Consider the following 11,802-nt stretch of genomic DNA (forward strand, 5'->3'; position numbering starts at 1 on the left):
TTATAGAAATAAAGTTTTTATGGGACCAATACTCAAAGTTTGATTTTGTGGTTCTGTGTATTTAAAACGTTATAGTGATAATCAATGGGTTTAAAGGTTAATTTGCTCGTGTAAACGAGAGACCTTTAGGTCTCCCGTTCGTAAACATCTAACTATTTCAAACTTGGGGATTTTTGTATAGATAATTACAATACATATTTAAAAAGAATCAATTTTTTTATTATAAGCTGTTTTGAACATTTTTCATGGAGTGTCTTTTGAATTAATAATACGCAATTACTGTTTAGTTGTTTAGCTTACCTCATTATCAAAACACTAAATCGCTTACGGTCTTTCTTAGATAATTAATTAAATAAGTTATTTTGGAGCTTTGTATTTTATGTATAGTACTAATTTAATTAAAGATTTAAAAAATTAACAATTTTAAAATTTTTCATGAAATGTTTTTCGAGCAGATGCGTGCTGAGGATTACTGTTCAGTTAGTTGTTTATGAAAACACTAATTTGTTTACGGTCTCTTACATAATTTGTATATTTATTTATAACAATAATTTATTAAAAAATCCCTAAAACATAAAAAAAAATTAGATAAATAAAAGGATTAAATATATTTGATCATTTTTTTTCAAAGCAATTTTTCATGAAGTGTCTTTTTGGGCAGATGGCTAATCCGGAATACTGTTTAGTTGGTTGTTTAACCCGCGTGATAATCAAAACACGAAATGGGCAAACGATTGTCTTTGTGGGCCGCCGTAATCTCAGACATTGACCCCTACCGACCCCTCACTCAGTCGGGGGATAATGATAATACCCATACCCATACCCATGCCCATAAACGATAAGAAAGGCCAGAGACACGAGTCCCAGCTCTCTGCATTTTCCAGCCAGTCATGGCGAGAATGTCGAGCTGGTCGGTTTTGCGGCTGTTTTCACTACTGGCGGCGGCGGCGGTGTGCGCCGTTAGTGGATCCATGGATTTGCCCGGATCCCTGGATCCCTCGCTCCTCGAGAACGTGGATGTGGACCAGTTGAGGTCGAACTATCTGCCGCCGGGTCTGCAGAACACCAACCTCACCGTGGACGACTTGCAGAAGCTGTTGCAATCGAAGTGCCAGAAGGCCAACGACCATTTGCCGCCTGGCTCCGTAAATGCCACGGCGCTGAGCAAAACGATTGAGCAGTCGACCATCAAACTCTTCGAGTGCCTGTCCGGGCTGGCCAATGTCACCGAAATCCAGGCGGAGATCGCCGAGGCCACGCCCAAGGGCGACCTGGACGTGGTGTTCGAGAAGTATTGCCTGCGGATGCCGCAGGCGAAGGGCTGCCTGAAGGACTTCAACGACGCCATCCTGCCCTGTCTGACCGCCGACGAGAAGCGGCACAATGGAGTGCTGCAGCGGATTGCGGACAAGTTGCTGGAGTTCATATGCTACAAGAACGGCGATCAGATTGCCCTCTTCATAGCGGAAAAGGGACCCGAGTGCCTGACGGACAGTCGCGATGGCATCGCCAACTGTCTGAACGCCTCCTTTGCCAGCTATCTGCCCAAGGAGTTCAGTCCGGAGTGGAATCTGCCGCAGTTGGTCCTGGGTCCCAAGCAGTGTGTCGACCTCTACGAATTCGAGACCTGCACCGTAAATCTGCTCGAGAAGTGCGAGGTCATCACGCCGAGCAACATTGTGGAGTCCATGTTCCGGTACGTGCGCCGGGAGTCCTCCTGCCAGCCGCACATCGACAGGGCCAAGCAGCAGCACCGCAGGGCGGCCCCCTTGGTGGGCGTGGCCGGATCCGGATCATCCCTGCACTGGTAAAGAAAAATAATCAATTAATGCGATTTTCGTCATTTTAAATATTATACTGTTTTTAATATTTCATTTGACTATTTTCGAAATAGATTTAAATAACTGAAAATGTAATTTAAATGTACCTAATGCTCAACTTAAATATTTTTCACTTTGATTTTCATCCAATGCTGTTTTTAGTTATTTTAAATATTAAGTTTTTATTCAATATTATTAAATTAATTTCTCAAATATTTAATTTGACTATTTTCCTAATATCTTAAACTTCTAGAAATTGTATTAAAATGTAAACCATATTAAATTCCATTTAAATATGTTTCGCCTTGATTTTTATCCATTGCGGTTTGAGCCATTTAAAATATTATATATTTTTTTTTTTATTTTTTATTCTGTTTTCAAAATATCTTATATTTTGCGGTTCTTGGTTATTATAATCATTTTTTTAAATATTTCATTCGACTATTTTCGAAATAGATTTAAATAGCTGAAAAACTAATTTATATGTTTACCAAATTAATGCATTTAAAACGAATAGAAACCAATTCTAAAACTAAATTAATTAATTAAATTAAATCAATTAAAATATATAAATATAAAATTATACAAAATGCTTATATTTACTCTTCCATTTTTATCAGTGTGCATCTCAGATGGATTCTCGCGAGCCTGTTAATGGCCACTTTGCTCACCCGACTGGCCTAGTCCTTCGCTGCATCTCTCGTTCTTTTTTTTTTGATATTATATAATTATGTTTAATAAACTTTGCAAAGTCGGAGGCGGACTGCCGTTCGGCATAAGCCGCTTAACGGATTCCCTTTTTAACTGTGCAAATTGGTGGAAAGGGGGTGGCGGTAGCGGGTTGCGGGTTACGGAAGCGGAGGCCCAAAGTGTTAAGCTGCATAAACACAAGCCTGAAATATGACCGGGGGACTGGGGTCATCGCAGGTGCACTGTAAAAAAAATCACATAAGCAAAATTAATATGATATGATTAACTTTTTGGAGGAATATTAACGGAGACTGGTGCACCGTAAAAAAAAGGTACTAGCAGAAAAAAAACAATATAATTTAAATACACAAAACAAAATGCGTAGAATATTTAAATATAATATTTTTAAAAAACCTAAATTTTACTTTGTATAATATCATAAATTATACTTAAGTTAATTGTAATGTATATTAAAAAGCCTTTTTATTTCTGAGGCACTGAAATGTGACTGTCGGTTGGAATTTGAGTGGAAGAGATTTTTAAGCACATGTTTCTCTTAGTGCCGTCGTACCATATTGTATGCGCTTATCGGACAGCAGCAGCTACTGAAGCTATAGCTATAGCAACTGAAACTGAGGAATATAGAGAGAAACACAATCCCAATCCGAACCAAAGACAAAAAAAAGGGAAAGGGAAGGCTAAAAGTGCCAGATAAAGGCGGAGAAAGTGACAAAAATGGCCGGAAAAAGGCGAAGAGTCAAGGAAACCGATTTGCCACCCAAAAGTAGCTGCTGCTACTGTTTTTTTTTTTTTGGGAAATCTTCAAAAACTTTAATAAAAAATGTATTCATTTAACAGCTTGCTAATTTGTCATTTTTTGTGTATTATATTTAGATGTGCCAACAAATATATGTGTGAACTTTATACATTTTCATAAACTTAATAATAATGAAATAAGTATTTTTAAGTGTTGAAATTAAATATGTATGAAAACTTTTTTTTTTGTTTTTTTGTGATTGATTTCTTGCTTTTATTTTATATTTTTCTTGTTATAAGAAATATTATTTTTGAGAACTTTCAGTTCTGCGTTCAAGGGCTATTTTTCTTTCTTGATATGGTAAGGTGAATAGCCTTTACCAAAAATTCAAAGATTTGAAGGCTTTAAGCAAGATATATAAGTGTTCAGTACTATACTCTTAGGTGACTCCAAAAGAGGGTATTTTTGAATCCTTATAAATCATAGGAACTTAAACAGCGTTAAGCAGACTGCGAAAAAATGAAACCTCAACTGTCATCATTTCACAGACGAGTGCAACTTGGGGGTTGGGCGAAAAATCGTAGTAAAAACTGGACAACAAGGAGCTCATCCTTGGCATTCGTCCTTCGGTTTCTTCAGAGGCCATTTTGATGTTAGACGAAGCGTGAAATGAAATGGACGGGATCTTACTTGGCTCCCTGCCTCTTTTTTGGGAAATTCCCCAAATCCTGCGAATAATTCAAACCAAAACCATGGCTCATTTAATCAGCGGATTGCAATCAATAAACCTAAACAGTAGAATTTAATATGGATTTATATAAATAATCAAGATTGAAGAGAAATTAGCTTCGTTTTCCACGTAATAAAATTGTGCCTGAGACTAAATTAACACTTAACCCATTCCCATTCCCAGCAAGACGGTCATAAACTTTGGCTAGTTAGCCCGTCGAAAGTCTTTGGCTAACAAGTCATAAATGTTGCAAACTTAATTAGGACTGCAGTTTTCCAAGTCCAAGTTACGACCACGCCCCCTTCGTCACCGCCGCACCCCTTTTTCGCAGTCCATTATTGATGTGAAAAATGCGGAAAATGAATGCGTTTCCGGTACTTTTCGCAAGTTGGCAGCTAAATTGCAACGGCCATGAATCATTCGCGACTTTTCCCGCTTTTTCCCCATTTCCCCCCCATTTTCCAGCATTTCTCACATTTGGCGGGCGATTCGCAAGAAACAGACAAACTTTGTACGTGCCACGCGAGCAAATGCCACAAGCAGGGGCTTAAGGGTTAAGGGTTGAGGGCTAGGGGTTGACCAGGGGTTAAGGGCTCTCGAAAGTTGGCTAGCAAATAATTGCACGTCATTGACCAAATTATTGGCCCCTCTATTTGGGTGGAAATAAATTGGGAAAAGTGTCGAACGGGAAGCCAAAAGTGAAATGGCCCAAAATGTTGGCATTATAAACACCCACTTTCAATAAACATAAGATTAGTTAATGTTTAAATGAAGCATTTTGATCGAATAAATCTACATAAAAGACAAAGATTAATCCCTTTTTGAACGTTTCTTGTCTCTTATAAATTCTATATCACAAATTAAAAGAATTTCTGAACATTTAAGATTTTAAGAATTTTTTATCAGTTTTTTGATTTAGTTAGAAAAAGTTTCTTGGCGATGATAAATTCTTCAGGAACTTCGGAAACTTCGAGATTTTCAGAGTTTTTTTTGGTTTTTGGTTTTATTCACAAAATAGTTATATTCTTAATTGCTATTTTTTTAGATTCTTTTTTTTCTGCAAGCATTGAAATAACACTTTGCTATTTTGAATTTCAGTATTTTAGAATTTTTGGAATTTCTTTTCTGCAAACATTGGCAAATTACTTAAAAAAAATTTGTTTTGCAATATTTACAGTTTATAGAATCTCTAACTAAACATTGGCCTAACATTTTTGTAACATATCTCATACACAATTGTTGCCAATTTTTTATGCAGCTTTTTTTCCTCAAAAACTCTTTGGAAGACTTTCAGTTCACGTTCAAACAAGAAAAGAAAACTGAAAATTAAGAAGGAAAAGTGGGTGGAAAAGAATGGGAAGGAGTGGCTGCACTTTGTCAAATTTAATTAAATATTTCAATTTTGGCCCTGGAAAAGCTGCCACATCCATGGCCGCAACTATCTCTAATTGTGCACGCATTTCCCGACATCCCACCCCCACCCCCATCCCCACCCTCTCTTTCCCTGGGGAGTGAAGAAGGCGGTGAAGTGCGGGAAGGGCGGGGGAAAGGCGAGGTTTTCACCTGAGGCGTCTGCGGCTGTTTGTGTCCCACGCTTCAACGCTCATTTGCAAATGTTTGGCTACGTGGTGCGGTGTGAAAAGCGCGTGGAAACGAGAGGAGAAAGGGGTGGCGAAAGGGGTGGTGAAAGGGGGGAGGGGCTGGTGAAAGGGTTGGAGAGAAAGCGCAGACATGGCGGCCCATGGGGAAATTGCAGCAAATGCAGCAGCCGGCAGATTGAATGAATCTTTGTTTAGGTGGTTCAAAGGGGGTTCAAAGGGGGGTTCAAAAGGGGGTTTAAAGGCACACTGGTAAAAAAACCAAGTAAATCCAAATATTTTGTACTCAATTTAATTATTTTTCGCTTTGATTTTTATCCACTGCGGTTTTTGTTTTTCATTTGACAATTTTATAACTGAAAGTTTCATTTAATTTAGTTTAAAGCTATGATTTAATATTTAATTTAAATATTAAATATAACATTTTGAATTCAATAGTCAGTTATATATTTTTATTATTCATTATTATTATTTATTAATGTTAAAAGAGGGTTAAAAAGGTTCAAAAGGGTTCAAAGAGGGAGTAGCCATAGATACAGAGGCATAGGCATTTGGGCTTATTAAAGTTTCAACATTCAAAACCCAACAAAAGGTCATATATTAAAATATACAAATTCACCAAGTAAACTGGAATTTTATAAACAAATTACAAGGTTTAAACTTAATTCTGATTAACATAATTCTCTTGGTTTTTTCCGACAAAAATTGATTGTTTTATATGTTGAAATCTATATGTTTATTTATTAAATAACTAATATTTTATTTAGGAATTTAAGGAGGTCTGCTTCTTTTCTTGCTTTAACTGTTCTATACAGATTTTTAAAATTTATTGTTATTTGTTTGAGAACATTTTTAAATACTGAACTAAGAAATTATGTCAATATTTTAATCATTGTACTTATATGCTTCCCAACTGTCAACTACTGGAATAAGCACAAATAAGACTATATTTAGCCATATTTATAGCCTTATCTCTTCTTATAGCCTTAAACCGCATACATAGTTTCTAGTTGTTTTGGCTAATTAATTTTGAATTTAATTTGGCAACTGTTGCCAGTTTACAGAAATCTATCGAACCTGACAACTTTCCAGTATCAAAATTTGCCAAAGGGCTGTTTGCTCTAAGTTTAACGCCCCTATGCAACCCCTCTCCACTTTGCTTAACCCTCCAATCGTCCCCTTTCTACTCCAGTTTAGGGTTGCCACTCCAAGTTTGTAGCTCTCGAAGTTCGCTTTGTTTCCTTTCCCCTTGACTTTCACCTTTCTCCTTCGTCTCCTGTGTGTTCCTGTGTTGGCTTAACGCATGAAAGTATGTGTGTGTGTGTGGCAATGCGTGCTTGAGTGTGGGTAGAGAAGGGGGCGGAGAAAGTGGGGCTGGGGGAGAACCGCAGGGGAATATTTGGCATCCACAAGTACGTATACTTTGGGGTCTAATTTGCGGTTGCTGGCGCAGCTCAATTTACAAGTGAGAAATTAAGATGTCGACGAAAACTTTGGTCCAAACACCTTTTCGCACAAGCGGTGAAATTGAGAGATATGAAAAGAGACAGGGATATGTCGGAAAAGCAGTGGAAAGCTGCATCAAAAACCACAAAGTCTCATCGCGCCACAAAGTCTGAAGTCTGAAGTGTTAATAGCATCGTAACCAATGCACTTTGCATATTTTTTTGTTTTTTTACATTTCTTTTACTTTGTATACCTGTATATCCCTTTTTTCTGAAAAAAAAATCGTAAATGTTCTTTTAATTGCCAGCAACAAATAGGATACGTATACGTATTTATTTATGCTTCCATCAAAATCATTTTCATTCAACACACACTTTTCATTGCTCAATATTTATTTTGGATATTTGTACCTAATAAAAAACAGAAATGCTTTTTTAGTTTCACTATATGTATTAAGACTTTATTTGATTTCTTTTTTATTTCTGTTTGCAAGAAGATAAACTATTATCCCTATTAAAAAAGCAGGAATACCATATAAAAGTGTATTTAATCTAGTTTTAATGTTTTACCTTTAGTGATACTCAATGTTATTTTAAGCATTTATGTACTTCAGGTTTGGTGAGTAATAGAATTTCGTGAATATAATTATACATAATGATTTTCATTTGCGTGGTTTTAACATAGTTTATTATTTAAAACGTGGCATATTTGGGGCTCAAACATAATGTGATATACGCGAGGGGTACCTACATAATGTTATTTTAAAAATCTATGAATTTAGAGTTTGTTTAGTGATAGATTTCCGTGATTATTTATGACTGCTATGTCATTTTAATTCTTATATTGTGATGTATTCACATAATGTTATTTTAATGATTTATGCATTGAAAGTATTTTTAGGTATCGATTTCAGTGAATATGTATGGCTGCTATGTCACTTTATATAAGGATTCTCATTTGTGCTGCTCCTAACATAGTTTACCATTTAAAACTTTGCAAATTTTGTGCTTATAGTTGTTCTCTACATATTGTTATATGTAAGCCCGCTCCTCGTCGCCTAACTAGCCTGATGTGAATTTGATTAAAACTGCACATTAAATCCGCTGACAGCTGTCGGAAGTCGTCGGAGGACTTGCTTCGTTGGCGGGGTAGGAAAAAGTGGACAGAGCGAAAACCGCTGATGACATTAAAGTCACCCTTGTGCGGTTGTCTAAAAATTATGCAAAGACCAAAAACACTCGATGTTCAAAGGGGAGAAGCGGGGGTCTGCGGCTTGTGCTGTCACACACGCAGCGTCAGCGATTTTCGCTTAAAATTGCGAAAACTGTAAACAGACTGGTATTTTCTTACCTATTGATTGCCAGCGAAAAAGGCAGTTTTTGATGGAACACGCTAAACCGATTATATATATTTTAAATTTAACCTAAGTGCCCAGAAACCAGGTAATAAATATATTAGCCGCTTCTTTAATTAATTTTTTTGCTCGTGCTTTTTTTAATTAAGTTGCATACCATATATATATATATATATATATATATACCCACCGATACAAGTACAGTACTTATACTTCACTACACTAGTCACATTACATTACATTACTTTATTTCTAAAGTCATTAATTCTTATTATTAAACTTTTGTTACCATTGGTGTTTGTGCTTTGGACCAACGTGTTGTAATTGTTGTGTAAATTACTTTAGGGTGGTCCGAAAAAAAAGTGAACCAAAAAATGTAGTTTTCAAAAGTTTCCATAAGAATTACTCATTCGACACGTAAGCCAGCTCGATTTTTGTCAATTAATTGATCTCGCTTAAATAGGAGTCCAAATATGGAAAATAACAAAACAATTTTTTTTAATTCGGAAAACTGAATACAAAGTTTGACAACACAAACGCAACAGTGCGTATGAGTGATATATTTTATTCAGTCTGATATATAAGGTTACAAAAACAAGTTCCAAATTAATCTGAGATGTGGGTATTTTCCTAGTCGTTACCGAATTTGTACCTTGTAACTTGCATTTTTTCAGCCGGGCTCCGTGCGATTTTGTCCACCATTCGCCATTCGATGCGACAAACTTTATTATTTGCGACTAAATGTCGAACGATTACGGGGACTACTTTTCCTATCTACCACTTGGTCAGGATTTCTATCAAAACCCTGGGAAGTGATTGTCCAAAATTGGAATGTTAACCACCGTTGAATTCGTCATAAAATTTCCAATCAAATGGCATTTACAGCTAAATATTTTTGATTTTTTAAAATTTTGAAAAACCGTTTTTTTATTAAAACCAAATTAATTGCTTTAAACTGATTATAGGTCGTCAGCTGTCCAAAACAGTCAATTTTATGGCTATACCCTTAATTTTCGACAAGTTACAACAAAAGGACGCTTTAGAGTTTTTATTTTTTTTGTTATAAAACAAGCAGAAAAGCATCATAAGTTTTTAGCCGAATATCGCGCATCCGCGATGTGGGACCTCCAAACTTAAACCTTTTTTTCCACTTTTTTAACCCCTGTTTGCAGCATTTTAATGTGTAGAGGTCATCAAGTATCGAACGTTAATTAAGGAAACAAATATGGCCAAATTAAAGCCAATTAAAGCCAATCAGCAATGACAACAAGATGTGAAAATGTGAAATCAAAGGGGATGAAGTGAAAGAGGCAGTCGTTATCATTATGAAGGCATTCAAGCCCCCATTTCAATCTTGGCTGTGTGCATAATCGGATCCCATCAAATCGAATTGAACAGATAAAATGTCAATTGGCCTAATTGCTCAATCAGTAGAGCACTATTTTTCATTCACAATTTAGGGGTGTGGCCGAAAGACAAGGACAAAACAAAGTTGCATGATATGCATAAATTGACAGAATTGTTGCGACTGATTCAAGCGAACTTTGTGCCCTCCACCAATTCCACTAACTTTTGCTTCCCCACCCAAAACTAAGGACGTGTCCCAAGAATTTGGCAAAGAAAATAAACCAATTTGGGTGCAGAAGGAGTCGGATTAGGACCAAGTTTCCAATAGTTGCAATTAAGTGCAACATTTTGGGGTTTTGTTTGCATGTTCCACACAGTCTCTCCCTTCGAATCCTTTACCTCTACTTTAGTATTTGCACCCAAAATGTGTGTGTGTGTGTGTGTGTGTGTTGTCCGGGCTACGGAATTTCGAGTTTCAAGGGAAAAGTTTAGTTTTGGCTTAGATGGCAGGCTTAGTTTTTCAATTAGTTTGATGGCAACGGCGGTCTCATAAATTGTTGTCAAGTGTTTGCAAAATCCCCAGCTTTTCGAACCAAAAAACATAAAAACGGCGAAAAGCGTGCAAGAAAAAAAGATAGAAATGGCAAAAAGTGGAATTTATTGAAAGGCTTTCAATTCATTCGCTTTTTCGGTCGCCCTGCCACTTGTCACTCGCCTCGATTGCCAATCAAACTGGGTCGAAACTGTGTTCCCTTACACTCTTTTTACTCCCTTTTCAAATGTCCATGCCATCGAATTGACTCCGAGGCCTTCTTTCGCCGTTGATGTTGATGTCGGTTGGACTTGTCTTGCTTTAATTGCGTTTCGCTGTAGCTGCGGTGAAAAAAGGCTTTCCACATCCCCAATTTTCCGGCATAGCATTGTATCAGGAGTCAGGCGCTACTCTTGCACCTTTTGTATTTTTGCTGCACTCTATTCTACACCCAAAAAAAAGAATACCTACACTCAGAAAACACTCAAAAACATAGTATTCAAATTACCTTCATTTTAGGAATAATCAATAAGGCCAAACATAAAGGTAAAACCAAACTATTGTTAAATGAATTGTAAGCTATTGGGTATCAACCAACTAGTTCTCATAAAGGTGAGTATTAAATTAATTCCGCGAAAGGTATAAAAATAAATATTTTGTGGTTTATTATATAATAAGGCCTTATTTAATACTCTTCGCTATAGAAATTAAACTAAAATATATATTAAGTAGTATTGAATTCATACATATACTTTAATACTGTCTGAAGTTTATTTTCAAGACTAAACGTTGAATTTTTTTTTTGGGTGCTCTCAGAAACACCCAAAAACTAAAATTATCTAAAAAGTTTTTAAAAAGTAATACTTAATATTAATATTATTGCTGAGCACACTTAAAAACTTTTGTATATTCGCTCTGTTATTTTGCCAATAGCAAAAATACAAAATTGTAAATGGATATTATTTCGAAACTTCATACGACATTAGTTAGAAAAAAAAGGTTCATAGTAAGTTTTTGTTTAGACTACATGTTGAAATTAAACTTAGCTTATTTCGGCAACAATATCAATTACGTTTTACTTTTCTTTTTTTTCGGAATTGAATTAAACCATACTAAACTCAAATATAATGCTTTGAAAACAAAGGGGGCCCATTTTAAGTCAAAAATATTCCACAATAGCTAAAATATTTGAATAATATAATTTTATTTACAATTTAAACATAAAATATATAATATAGAATTTAAAATTCAATAGGCAGATATTTTTGTTACTGCTTCTATTCATACTTAACCTTTCACAGTTTCCCAGGTGAAGTGGTGCTCTCCGCCCCTCAATATAATTTAAATGAAAACTTAAACAGACACAGAGACGGAGAACGAGAACGAGCTTAATAAGGAAAATGCATTTGTGCCGAGTTCTTGGCCGGGAAAGTGGCCCGAAATGCCCCTCTCCTTTTCACTTTTTCCACCGGGTGTCTGTGTGCGGCAGTTGCCAAATAGCTGCCCATGCAAATAGCTCACAAAACTA

General features: G+C 36.1%; 1 protein-coding gene across 1 annotated transcript; it reads left to right on the forward strand.

Moving 5' to 3' along the window:
- The first annotated feature begins 868 nt into the window (after positions 1-868).
- On the forward strand, positions 869-2,608 carry LOC108137333 (27 kDa hemolymph glycoprotein). The gene is made up of 2 exons (XM_017258965.2): positions 869-1,807; positions 2,441-2,608. Exons 1-2 carry the CDS (start codon positions 891-893, stop codon positions 2,502-2,504), a joined length of 981 nt encoding a protein of 326 aa, XP_017114454.1. The 5' UTR covers positions 869-890; the 3' UTR covers positions 2,505-2,608.
- The last annotated feature ends 9,194 nt before the right edge of the window (positions 2,609-11,802 follow it).

Source organism: Drosophila elegans, unplaced genomic scaffold (assembly GCF_018152505.1).
Source record: "Drosophila elegans isolate 14027-0461.03 unplaced genomic scaffold, ASM1815250v1 contig_149, whole genome shotgun sequence".
NCBI lineage: Eukaryota > Metazoa > Arthropoda > Insecta > Diptera > Drosophilidae > Drosophila > Drosophila elegans.